Consider the following 15,089-nt stretch of genomic DNA (forward strand, 5'->3'; position numbering starts at 1 on the left):
CCCCCCGATCATTCATCTCCTTCCACCCGACCCTCCGATCATTCATCTCCTTCCACCCGACCCCCCGATCATTCATCTCCTTCCACCCGACCCCCCGATCATTCATCTCCTTCTCCTCCGGGATCCAAACTCCTTCTACAACCAGCCCACAGAGAACATTCTGCTCCCCATCACCACACCCACCACATACGCCAAAACCTTTACCGTGTCATCTGGAGGTGCTTTCGTCTTAGGACCAGCAAAGTGACCAACAAGAGTCCGATCAGGAGAATGCTCAGCACGGACAGCAACGAAATCACCACAACATTCGGGTTCATCTCGGCAACTAGAAGGCAGAAGGAAGATTTTACCACAAAGTCCAGAGAAGATTCTACTAAACCAGAACGCGACCTCGGATCTCCACGATCTGCTCCCTCCTCCACAGGCCAATGCAACTGGACTATCACCAGGGAATGACAGATATGGACCATCACCAGGGAATGACAGATATGGACCATCACCAGGGAATGACAGATATGGACCATCACCAGGGAATGACAGACATGGACTATCACCAGGGAATGACAGACATGGACTATCACCAGGGAATGACAGACATGGACTATCACCAGGGAATGACAGATATGGACTATCACCAGGGAATGACAGATATTGCGGCAGAATGAAGAAGAAAACATTCAATCTCAATAAAACCAATACGTCTCATATGAGCCAATCAGAGCAGGGCCACCAATGTCAGGGACCGTGCCACCATTCCGCAGCAACCCTTCATTGCCCCGCCCCCGCCCCTCCCCCTCTGCTGTATGAAACGGTTGAATAATGACATAGAAAACACAGAGAAATATAATGAATGACGTTTCTCATGGTTACCCAGTGTAGAGACGGTGATGAAGGTGGGCACGCTGGCACTGTGGTGGCTGACACTGGTGATGCTGCAATTATACGATGTGCCGGGATGTAGATTGGATATTGTCACCACATGAGAGACAACGATCACCGCATCCTGCCAAGACAACAGAGAGAGAAGGACGCTCATACCATGTGACGGGGACACTTCATAGCGTGCAATACAAATGGAGGATTGTGGGCAAAATGTTCCCTCTCATAGGACCAGACACTTTACCACCACGGAATAACCCCAACCCCAAGAATACAATCATGGGATGCCCCATACCCCAAGAATACAACCATGGGATGTCCCCAACCCCAAGAATACAACCATGGAATGCCCCATACCCCAAGAATACAACCATGGGATGTCCCCAACCCCAAGAATACAACCATGGGATGTCCCCAACCCCAAGAATACAACCATGGGATGTCCCCAACCCCAAGAATACAACCATGGGATGTCCCCAACCCCAAGAATACAACCATGGGATGTCCCCAACCCCAAGAATACAACCATGGGATGTCCCCAACCCCAAGAATACAACCATGGGATGTCCCCAACCCCAAGAATACAACCATGGGATGTCCCCAACCCCAAGAATACAACCATGGGATGTCCCCAACCCCAAGAATACAACCATGGGATGTCCCCAACCCCAAGAATACAACCATGGGATGTCCCCAACCCCAAGAATACAACCATGGGATGTCCCCAACCCCAAGAATACAACCATGGGATGTCCCCAACCCCAAGAATACAACCATGGGATGTCCCCAACCCCAAGAATACAACCATGGGATGTCCCCAACCCCAAGAATACAACCATGGGATGTCCCCAACCCCAAGAATACAACCATGGGATGTCCCCAACCCCAAGAATACAACCATGGGATGTCCCCAACCCCAAGAATACAACCATGGGATGTCCCCAACCCCAAGAATACAACCATGGGATGTCCCCAACCCCAAGAATACAACCATGGGATGTCCCCAACCCCAAGAATACAACCATGGGATGTCCCCAACCCCAAGAATACAACCATGGGATGTCCCCAACCCCAAGAATACAACCATGGGATGTCCCCAACCCCAAGAATACAACCATGGGATGTCCCCAACCCCAAGAATACAACCATGGGATGTCCCCAACCCCAAGAATACAACCATGGGATGTCCCCAACCCCAAGAATACAACCATGGGATGTCCCCAACCCCAAGAATACAACCATGGGATGTCCCCAACCCCAAGAATACAACCATGGGATGTCCCCAACCCCAAGAATACAACCATGGGATGTCCCCAACCCCAAGAATACAACCATGGGATGTCCCCAACCCCAAGAATACAACCATGGGATGTCCCCAACCCCAAGAATACAACCATGGGATGTCCCCAACCCCAAGAATACAACCATGGGATGTCCCCAACCCCAAGAATACAACCATGGGATGTCCCCAACCCCAAGAATACAACCATGGGATGTCCCCAACCCCAAGAATACAACCATGGGATGTCCCCAACCCCAAGAATACAACCATGGGATGTCCCCAACCCCAAGAATACAACCATGGGATGTCCCCAACCCCAAGAATACAACCATGGGATGTCCCCAACCCCAAGAATACAACCATGGGATGTCCCCAACCCCAAGAATACAACCATGGGATGCCCCATACCCCAAGAATACAACCATGGGATGTCCCCAACCCCAAGAATACAACCATGGAATGCCCCCTACCCCGAGAATACAACCATGGGATGCCCCATACCCCAAGAATACAACCATGGAATGTCCTCAACCCCAAGAATACAACCATGGGATGCCCCATACCCCAAGAATACAACCCCAAATCCTACAGATATAGCCAGGAGATCACTCCAAATCTAACACTATAAATGTGGGATGATGCCAACCCGAGCTACAACCGTGAGATCACCCCAATTCTAGGAATATCATCGTGGGATAACCCCTAACCTTTACAATTACCCAATGACGTAATCCAACCATAGGACTACAACAACCATGAGACAGCCCTAACAATAGAACAATGGGATTGAGATAAGCTCGATGGTAACAATATTAATAGGGAATAACCAACCCAAACGTAACACCATAAATAGGCCTCAGCCTGAGCCCTCAGTATACGGGACCCCCAACCGGTGACTATTATTACTGGATGTCATAAATATTTCCATTTTCAAATTAAAAGAGCCAATCACGAGTCTTCGGGGTGTTGATCTGGGTTAAGCTTAGTAACAACTCTAGGATGAGCTTATCCCGAACTCTGCAACTCCCGACTTCACCAGCTCATCAAGCCCAATGGATCCCTTCAACAATCAGATCTACACCCGATCCACTGATATCTTATGATTGCCATGGAAACTAGACAGGAAGGGCCGACATCCCAACGGCCATAAATGTGAGAGTTGGGGTCCTCCAAGCATTCATTATGAGGCACATGGGGATGGGAGGGACCAGTACGGCCAGTTCCTATTTCCTGGTACACACAGATATGAAATCATTGCCCAATCCAATCCCTCCTGATTGGTGGGCAGTCATTTCACGTGTGTGGACTCCGAAACTCCACAGTTGTCTGATAATGAGAATCTCTGGTTCCTTGTCATTGTGTCACCTTGTCGTATTCACTGAGCACCAAGTCAGAGCAACGGCAGAACACCTCGAAATAATCCGAAAATCCTTCTTCCACCCACAGCAGAGTGAGCGACGTCTGCGTCTTATTCACCGCGAACAGAGACTTGGGAGGAGCCGGATCTGTGCAAATAAAACGTTACTCTGAGAACAAAATCTATCAAACAAAGAACATCAAAAGACGTCATAAACCAGTTCACAGGTCGTCCTCATCACCATCATCATCACCATCATCACCACCATCATCACCATCATCATCACCATCATCATCACCATCATCACCACCATCATCACCATCATCACCACCATCATCACCATCACTATCATCACCACCATCATCACCACCATCCTCATCATCATCACCATCATCACCACTATCATCACCATCACTATCATCACCACCATCATCACCATCACTATCATCACCATCATCATCATCATCACCAACATCATCACCATCACTATCACCACCATCATCACCATCATCACCATCATCACCATCACTATCATCACCATCACTATCATCACCACCATCATCATCATCACCATCATCACCATCACTATCATCACCATCATCATCATCATCATCACCACCACCATCACCACCACCACCATCACCACCACCATCATCATCATCATCACCACCATCATCATCACCATCACCACCACCATCATCATCACCATCACTATCATCACCACCATCACCATCATCACCACCATCATCACCACCATCATCATCACCATCATCATCATCATCATCATCACCATCATCATCACTATCACTATCATCACCATCACCATCACCATCATCACCACCATCATCATCACCATCACCATCATCATCACCACCACCATCATCATCACCACCACCATCATCACCATCACTATCATCACCACCATCATCATCACCACCATCATTATCACCATCATCATCATCATCACCATCATCACCATCACTATCATCACCATCATCACCACCATCATCATCACCATCACCACCATCATCATCATCACCACCACCATCATCATCATCATCACCACCACCATCATCATCACCATCATCACCATCATCATCATCATCACCATCATCACCACTATCATCACCATCACTATCATCACCACCATCATCACCATCACTATCATCACCATCATCATCATCATCACCAACATCATCACCATCACTATCACCACCATCATCACCATCATCACCATCATCACCATCACTATCATCACCATCACTATCATCACCACCATCATCATCATCACCATCATCACCATCACTATCATCACCACCATCATCATCATCACCATCATCACCATCACTATCATCACCATCATCATCATCATCATCACCACCACCATCACCACCACCACCATCACCACCACCATCATCATCATCATCACCACCATCATCATCACCATCACCACCACCATCATCATCACCATCACTATCATCACCACCATCACCATCATCACCACCATCATCACCACCATCATCATCACCATCATCATCATCATCATCATCACCATCATCATCACCATCACTATCATCACCACCATCATCACCACTATCATCATCACCATCACTATTATCACCATCATCATCATCATCATCACCACTATCATCACCATCACTATCATCACCACCATCATCACCACCATCATCACCACCATCATCATCGCCATCATCATCATCATCATCACCACCATCATCACCATCACTATCATCACCATCATCATCATCATCATCACCACCACCATCACCACCACCACCATCACCACCACCATCATCATCATCATCACCACCATCATCATCACCACCATCATCACCATCACTATCATCACCACCATCATCACCATCACTATCATCATCACTATCATCACCACCATCATCACCATCACTATCAGTGTGTGTGTTCCTACCGAGTTTCACCAGATATGGCAGAGATGAGTTGCTGCTCCTCTCGGTGAAGGCGGTGACGGTGATATTGTAGACGTCTCCGGCGGGTAAAGCCATCATAGCTGTCATCATATTCCGGGAAACCTGACAAGACCAATCAATGATTGCTCCATATTAGATTGTCAGCTCTGCAGAACAGAAAACTTTCCATGTTTTTACTTCAGTGCAAAGTGTGCTCGCCTGTAGCAACCAGGTTCTAAGTTGGTGAGGTCACATGACCGAGAGATGGATTGTGATTGGTCATGAGGCTGCAGGAGGACATGAAGGACCCCTCCAGGGACTCTGGATACCGCATGCTGTATTCTATCCATAGAAAGGGGGGCGGGGCCTGGAGGACCATCCAAGGACTCCGCAATAAACTTACACTCTTCTTTATCCTTTTCTTCCCTTCTGCCGTCACCTGCCAGTGCAACATTCTGGAATGTGAAAGATCCAAAGTTTTATCTCCGTACCGCCAGGTGATATACAGCAGATTCTTCACATAGTCCACCTGGGTGATGCGGGGGGCCACAGGAGCTGCCGGATAACCAGAGAAAAGATGATAATCACAATCATCACCACCATCACTATCATCATCACCATCACTATCATCACCACCATCACCACCATCATCACCATCATCATCATCACCACCATCACCACCATCCCTATCATCACCATCATCATCATCACCATCACTATCATCACCACCATCATCACCATCACTATCATCACCATCACTATCATCATCACCATCACTATCATCACCACCATCATCACCACCATCATCATCATCATCACCACCACCATCATCATCATCACCATCATCATCATCATCACCACCATCATCACCATCACTATCATCACCACCATCATCACCATCATCACCACCATCATCATCATCACCATCATCACCATCACTATCATCACCACCATCATCACCACCATCATCATCATCATCACCATCATCACCACCATCATCACCATCACCATCATCACCATCACTATCATCACCACCATCATCACCACCATCATCATCATCATCACCATCATCACCACTATCATCACCATCACTATCATCACCACCATCATCACCATCACTATCATCACCATCATCATCATCATCACCAACATCATCACCATCACTATCACCACCATCATCACCATCATCACCATCATCACCATCACTATCATCACCATCACTATCATCACCACCATCATCATCATCACCATCATCACCATCACTATCATCACCACCATCATCATCATCACCATCATCACCATCACTATCATCACCATCATCATCATCATCATCACCACCACCATCACCACCACCACCATCACCACCACCATCATCATCATCATCACCACCATCATCATCACCATCACCACCACCATCATCATCACCATCACTATCATCACCACCATCACCATCATCACCACCATCATCACCACCATCATCATCACCATCATCATCATCATCATCATCACCATCATCATCACTATCACTATCATCACCATCACCATCACCATCATCACCACCATCATCATCACCATCACCATCATCATCACCACCACCATCATCATCACCACCACCATCATCACCATCACTATCATCACCACCATCATCATCACCACCATCATCATCACCATCATCATCATCATCACCATCATCACCATCACTATCATCACCATCATCACCACCATCATCATCACCATCACCACCATCATCAACATCACCACCACCATCATCATCATCATCACCACCACCATCATCACCATCACTATCATCACCACCATCATCATCATCATCACCACCATCATCATCACCACCATCATCACCATCACTATCATCACCACCATCATCACCATCACTATCAGTGTGTGTGTTCCTACCGAGTTTCACCAGATATGGCAGAGATGAGTTGCTGCTCCTCTCGGTGAAGGCGGTGACGGTGATATTGTAGACGTCTCCGGCGGGTAAAGCCATCATAGCTGTCATCATATTCCGGGAAACCTGACAAGACCAATCAATGATTGCTCCATATTAGATTGTCAGCTCTGCAGAACAGAAAACTTTCCATGTTTTTACTTCAGTGCAAAGTGTGCTCGCCTGTAGCAACCAGGTTCTAAGTTGGTGAGGTCACATGACCGAGAGATGGATTGTGATTGGTCATGAGGCTGCAGGAGGACATGAAGGACCCCTCCAGGGACTCTGGATACCGCATGCTGTATTCTATCCATAGAAAGGGGGGCGGGGCCTGGAGGACCATCCAAGGACTCCGCAATAAACTTACACTCTTCTTTATCCTTTTCTTCCCTTCTGCCGTCACCTGCCAGTGCAACATTCTGGAATGTGAAAGATCCAAAGTTTTATCTCCGTACCGCCAGGTGATATACAGCAGATTCTTCACATAGTCCACCTGGGTGATGCGGGGGGCCACAGGAGCTGCCGGATAACCAGAGAAAAGATGATTAGACATCAATAGGAAGAGGATCGTCCTCAAGATCCACCCCTCAGACCCCCCAGATCAGGGGTAGCAAACCTCCGGACCTCCGGCTGTGTGGGTGGAACTACAAATCCCATGAGACATTGCAGGATTCTCACAGCCACAGACATGACTCCCGAGGAGAGATGCATCATGGGATTTGTAGTTTCACCCCCACAGCTGGAGGGCCGGAGGTCGGCTACCCCTGCCCCAGATAGACCTTCATAAGCCTTCTTCACCTTCCACATTCTGTTCTCTGTGCTGAGATCTCCTGGATGCCCCATGTCGGAGCCGTTCTGTTCCCTAACCCTATACTAACACCATGGATTGGGGAATCCCCCCTCCCCCCTCCGGTCCATTGTACCCTGACAGCAGGGGGTCCCTTTCAGAATAAAGCAGCAGTGAGTGCAGATGATGAAATGAGGGGTCCCGAGGGGGCCACATACGGGACACATTGCATTGGAGTCAGACAAAATTCAACCAACGTCTGGACAGCTTTAGAATTCCCGCTGTGGAAGACGTGTCCCTACGCTCTCAGCCAATACCAGGACTTGGGGAAGGAGATTCCACATTGTTACTCCTCTCACAGTAGAGAATCCTCTCTCAGTGTATTGCAGTCTATATGATCACTTCTAATATAATATTCATTGTGATTATACCCCCTCCCCCCCCGGCCTCCAGAGTACATACATGTCATCTCCGGAATTGTTCCTCATAGCTGGGGTCCTCCAACCTCCTCCATCATTTTGTTGCTCTTCATCCTTCCTGAGGATCGGTGACTAAAACTGAGCCGAATATTTGGGACGAGGTCACACCGACGTGTTATATAAAGGGGAAGAATTCTGGAGTATCATCTTATTGCTGAGTTTGGGATCTACAAGAATCCTCAAATTTTCTAGCGGAGTGAATCCTAATAAGTCGGTTGAATTAATTTTTTCAGCACTGTAGGTCATGACCTCATCTGCCCCTCCCCCTCCCCCATTTTATGTGGGTCTTCCTGTAACAATGACGCTTCTTGCACTGAATTTATTTCCCTTCATTATTTGGTCTTCCTCTAAGTTCCTCTCCCTCCCCCATAGAGCCATGACAGGATGGTCAGCCCTACCAATGATCCTTCCTAAATCCAGCTGATTGTTACTTCTGATCCCATCGTCACAGGCATATAGTCCCTTATCCTTCTCTATAATGCTCCCATGCTCGACTGTCTGGTCTGTAGTCACCCGATAGAAATCCTGACCTCTGTCTGAATACTAGAGTCGGCGTATAACGGAGCTAAGCTCTCTGAGGACTCGTGGGTGTAAAATGTCTGATTCTGGAGACTTATTCACATGAAGTTGTTTCGTCTGTTTTGTATCCGGATTTGTGTCAGCCGCAGAGATTCCTTCCGTGCGTTATAATCATCGGAGAGAGAAACAGATTTCATGCATCGGCCTTCTCCGCGACATTCGTTTGCAACTCCGCCCAAAACATGTGGCCCCGCGGGTTCTGTGCGCACTCCTTACCAGAAATAACAATTGTTTGTTTGAGTTTTCATATTCTTTTCTTGCTGCCCAGAATGTTCTCTCTCTCCCTTCTTCCTACCTCTCCCTTCTTCCATCCTCTCCCTTCTTCCTACCTCTCCCTTCTTCCTACCTCTCCCTTCTTCCATCCTCTCTCCCTTCTTCCTCCCTCTCTCCCTTCTTCCTCCCTCTCCCTTCTTCCTACCTCTCTCCCTTCTTCCTACCTCTCTCCCTTCTTTCTACCTCTCTCCCTTCTTCCTACCTCTCTCCCTTCTTCCTACCTCTCTCTTCTTCCTACCACCCCCCTCCCTTCTTCCACCCCCTCTCCCTTCTTCCCTTCTCCCTCCCTTCCTCCATCCTCTCTCCCTTCTTCCATCCTCTCTCCCTTCTTCCATCCTCTCTCCCTTCTTCCATCCTCTCTCCCTTCTTCCATCCTCTCTCCCTTCTTCCATCCTCTCTCCCTTCTTCCATCCTCTCTCCCTTCTTCCTCTTGGTTTCCATGATGGTGGAATTGGCGTTGTGTGTTTTTGAACACATGACCAGATCAGCGTCAGTGCGGCCTCATTCATGTCCTCAGTGTCTCCTCTTGTGGTTGGAGGTCATTTTGCAGTCTTGCTCTTCTTAGTGTCACGGAATGTTCCTCACGTGTATCGTTACCTCCTGCGTGACGTGTTAGCGGGAGCAGAAGATTCACACAGAGAATTGTCTTCCAGCGACTTGTCAGCTTTGGGTGGAGAACGTGATGAAGAGCCAGCTGGAGACAACTCCTTCTCTTCATCACCAGCCATGGGAAGGACTCCGCTCTCCAATGTCCTCTCGGCTTCTTTCCCATCACTGCCGCGGCCCATATGGCAACGAAAGGTTTTCAATCATTCTACAGCAGTGTAATGGTCCCGGGATCGTTTCCATGAGCCGGCTGCGTTCCAGAGTGGAACGCATCGGCCGTGGACGTAACAGGGCGCCTCCTCCCCCTGGGCGCGTACTGCTATGCGTTCCGGGGTGGAACGCGGAAGTGACGTCACGCCGCGAGGCTCCAGTATATAAGAGGCCTCTGAACCCATGGATGGCGTTCCACTATTGGGTTCATGGCCCAACACCGCAGGAGCTACTCAGCATCAACCAGCCTATTACCCGGACCTCTCACCACCAACCTTTGGAGGCATTCCCAGGAGTCCTAAGGATCAGCAGAACCAAGGGGTTTAACTAGGGTTGCCACCTGTTCTTCAAGTGAAACCCGAACACTCCAGCGACGCACGGACATTTTTGGGGGAGAATGAGTCGCGGCTTGTTCATATGTACATAGCGCCGCCCATTCATATGTAAAAATCTCAGTAGAGACTATTTTTAGTGGGGGGGCCAGTAGCCCCTATCTTAATTTTGGTTGCCCCCGTCTGCCTGACATCTTGTGTCCGGGTTTCTGCTGCCATGAAACCCGAACACAGCATTCAAAACCCGGACTGTCCGGGTGAATCCTGGACGGGTGGCAACCCTAGGTTTAACTCCCCTCAACCGCAAGTACTTGCATTAGCTTTACTGGTGACTCTGTTTGGAGTCATTACACTGCCACCTGGTGGATCCTTTGCATATCTTCTCCATATTTTGCCTATGCTCTATCACTATCAGTGCATAACTGGATTGCTATTGCTGAGTTTGTTCTCTTTATCTAAAGGCTGTTTAGTTAACAAGCGCTCTCTCATTTGCATAACCACTCCTGTGATGATATTAGGAATATGGAGCAATGTTCCTCATACATAGTGTACCTTAGCCTCTTGTTATTTTTTCTGCGGTAAATGATTTCTAAATCCCAAACTCTCCGTTTGTGATTGAGAGTGCCGCCTGGGATTTTAGCCTGACACGGCACTTTCAAACCCTACTGGTTAGAACTGCAGCTGAGATCCACCGCACCTCCGTGAAGTACGGTACATGACAAGCAGCAGCAAAAAAGAAGATCTCAGCTCCCGAATATCTCCGATAGTGAAAGTCTGATAGAGTGATGAAACCTTTCCTGTAGCGGGTTCCTCAGGTCTGGGAACTGGATCATCGCTACTTTCATTCCAGGACCGGAGATCACATCGGAGACCTCTTCAGACAAAACTCTTCTGTATCCTCTCTCAGGATCACGTGACACTCAGACCTTTCATGGAGTTTGAGGACGGTTGTCCCGAAGCTCCATCCCGCCATGGAATGGTTATTAGCAATCTTGGCCCAGTCTTCACTTCACGGACAATCAGCCTCTTCACACTCTCTGGTGGACTTTGTATCCTTCCAGGGGACTGCCAGACAGCATAAGCCTAAAACAATCCAACCTGTTCCCAGGTTTATTAGGTTCTCCGCCCTTCCAATGAATGTCGCCAGCGAGAGACCCGCCAGAGGTCATTACGGAGCAGAACGTTGGTCTCAGTAATCATACGGAGCGTCTGGTCTGGACCTCTTATTTGGCAGCGATATCTTGTGATTTCCATTCTTCTTCCCTCACTTCTTTATTCCTTCTAGCTACTTAATTCCCATGTGTGCTAACATGGGGCAGCACGTAGAAACAGAAAATTGGTAGTTACCCTAATTTTACCATCCTGGCCCCTCACCCTATGAGCACAGCGTCTCCCCCACCTATATGTCTGATCATGGCCAGGTAACATGGATCGGATTGTGCGCAGCGAGGAGAGCTTGGAGAGACTATACAAGGTGCCATCTTGGGAGACTCGGAGGTGGATCATTGGTACCAGCATGGGAGATAATATAGGACAGAGTCTGGGAGATCTCAAACACTTGCCTGTTATGAAGCTTATGGTGGAAGTATCACAGCAGCTGCGTTCTGGCTCCGCCCACGTCACCATTGTCACTCGGAAGTTATAGTACCAGGCAGGAAGTAGATTGGTCAATCTCTGCAAAACATGAATATCATCTCTATATGATGAACACGTTCTTCATGTCCAGGAACACTGATGTGTCTGTTCATCTCATACATGTCTATCACGTGTCCTTCCCATGTACAGAGCTCATGAATATGGAATACACAGACTGCATGGGTTGTGCATGTGTGGAACGTCTGCGACGCGATAAGAAAGGAATACACGTTACCACTGTAGATGTCAGGGAAACAGTTGCTGCAATTTCATAATATGGAGTCCATTCCGATGTCATGGTAACGGGGCTAAAATAAAACATTTCCACCACATATTTCCGGAAGACGCTGTGATACGGGCGGCTCCAGCTCAGCACCACGGCTGACGGTCCCAGAGGGTACAGCACCAAGTCCTTGATTCCGGTTGGTTCTGTGGATTGGAAAGCAGATGAGTTCTATGATATATATTGTAGCAGAATCCAATTCTAGATACAAGTCACATTGTTGCTGATATTGTCAGAACACAGAGAGAGCCGGACTGAGGGCGGAGCCACCATGGTCCTCCCATGGCACGCCCATCTGTACAGCGTATAACGCACATTGCTGCCGATGTTCAGTAAATCGTTTTCTGATGAACAATTGACAAGTAAAAAGATTTCTCACCAATAGAGAAGAGAACCGGATCTGACGGGGGGCCTAGTAACGGGGCTCTATGCAGGTAGACGACCACCCTGTACTGGGCTCCGGGCACCATGTTTGTGATGACATTGCCGGTCAGATTGACCTAAAAACACAAAACAGGCTGAATACAGAACGTCTGCGTGTTCACAACATGTCAAGGAAAGAAGCGTGTGAGCTGTAAACGTGATATCTTTCTCCTTACATGTGACATGAGTTGGAAGCGGTGATCACATGCATACCCCACCCTCCCCCCTCCCCCCTCGCAGGGGACATCTTGTGATTGTTAAATTTGTCTATTGTCGTCCTTATATACCAAAATATGTGCCGAAACCTCCCAGTTCTAGCACAAAACTCAGAATGCTGAATAGAAGAGCACGAGAGTCATCGGCCTCTTACAGCCATCTGAAGAGTGAAGATCATGGAGAACATAGAGAACATAGAGAACACAAAGAACTCGAAGAACATGGAGAACATGAAGAACATGGAGAACATAGAGAACACGTAGAACATAGAGAACACTAGAACATAGAGAACACGGAGAACACGGAGAACACGGAGAACACGGAGAACATAGAGAACACGGAGAACGTGAAGAACATGGAGAACACGAAGAACATGGAGAACACGGAGAACATGGAGAACACAGAGAACATGGAGAACACGGAGAACACGAAGAACACGGAGAACATGGAGAACACGGAGAACATAGAGAACACGGAGAACGTGGGGAACAACGAGAACATGAAGAACTCGAAGAACATGAAGAACATGGAGAACACGAAGAAGATGGAGAACACGAAGAACATGAAGAACACGGAGAACATGAAGAACACGGAGAACATAGAGAACACCAAGAACATAAAGAACACGGAGAACACGGAGAACATAGAGAACATAGAGAACACAAAGAACTCGAAGAACATGGAGAACATGAAGAACATGGAGAACATAGAGAACACGTAGAACATAGAGAACACGTAGAACATAGAGAACACGGAGAACATAGAGAACATGGAGAACACGAAGAACACGGAGAACATGGAGAACATGGAGAACATGGAGAACACGGAGAACATAGAGAACACAGAGAACACGGAGAACATGGAGAACACAAAGAACATGGAGAACACAGAGAACATGGAGAACCCGGAGAACGTGGGGAACAACGAGAACATGAAGAACTCGAAGAACATGAAGAACATGGAGAACACGAAGAACATGGAGAACATAGAGAACATGAAGAACATGGAGAACATAGAGAACATGAAGATCAAGGAGAACATGAAGAACATGAAGAACACGGAGAACATGGAGAACACAGAGAACACAAAGAACATGGAGAACACGGAGAACATGAAGAACATGGAGAACACAAAGAACATGAAGAACATGGAGAACATGGAGAACAGGAAGAACCTAAAGAACATGGAGAACGTGGAGAACAGGAAGAACCTAAAGAACATGGAGAACGTGGAGAACAGGAAGAACCTAAAGAACATGGAGAACGTGGATTCCATAGTTACCTCCTTACAGTAATACTTTTCCTGCCTCTGACTCTCCTTCTGTTTCCGACACGTCTGGGAGCACACGGACACAATAGCGTCACTGGCCATGGAGGACGTCCATGACACCAATGCGGACGTAGAGTTCAGAGTTCTCACCGTCACATTCTTTGGTTTTTCTGTCAGTTCCTCAAACCATTTTCCATCCGGAGCTTAAAGGGGAACAGGAGAAAATTCTGAGAGATACAACAATGTCCTCCGAGATCTTCACCCAACCTTCCGATAGGAAAAAGAATCAACCCAACCGCAGACCCCAGACATGGATGTGTCAGCCCAATGCCAACAGAGCGCTCATGTGTACTGACATCTGTACAATGAAGACTGACGGGTAATTACCGTGTACACAGAAGTCAGCCTCCACCATGATTGGGTCTCCCAGCACCATGAGCCTCCACCATGATTGGGTCTCCCAGCACCATGAGCCTCCACCATCATTGGGTCTCCCAGCACCATGAGCCTCCACCATGATTGGGTCTCCCAGCACCATGAGCCTCCACCATTATTGGGTCTCCCAGCACCATGAGCCTCCACCAT

At 48.0% G+C, this 15,089-nt stretch overlaps 1 protein-coding gene across 1 annotated transcript in view; it reads right to left on the bottom strand.

The window, feature by feature from the left end:
- PTPRO (protein tyrosine phosphatase, receptor type O) overlaps positions 1-15,089 on the bottom strand; it is a 31,239-nt gene that overhangs the window by 5,592 nt on the left and 10,558 nt on the right. The window contains exons 8-12 of the mRNA XM_018575340.1: positions 7,780-7,931; positions 7,379-7,499; positions 3,527-3,666; positions 871-1,003; positions 205-325 (exon numbers count right to left, since the gene is read on the bottom strand). Of these exons, the coding sequence (XP_018430842.1) occupies positions 205-325; positions 871-1,003; positions 3,527-3,666; positions 7,379-7,499; positions 7,780-7,931 (667 nt within the window). The remainder of the gene's footprint in view (positions 1-204; positions 326-870; positions 1,004-3,526; positions 3,667-7,378; positions 7,500-7,779; positions 7,932-15,089) is intronic.

Source organism: Nanorana parkeri, unplaced genomic scaffold (assembly GCF_000935625.1).
Source record: "Nanorana parkeri isolate BGI_ZX_2015 unplaced genomic scaffold, ASM93562v1 scaffold3805, whole genome shotgun sequence".
In the NCBI taxonomy this organism is placed as follows: domain Eukaryota; kingdom Metazoa; phylum Chordata; class Amphibia; order Anura; family Dicroglossidae; genus Nanorana; species Nanorana parkeri.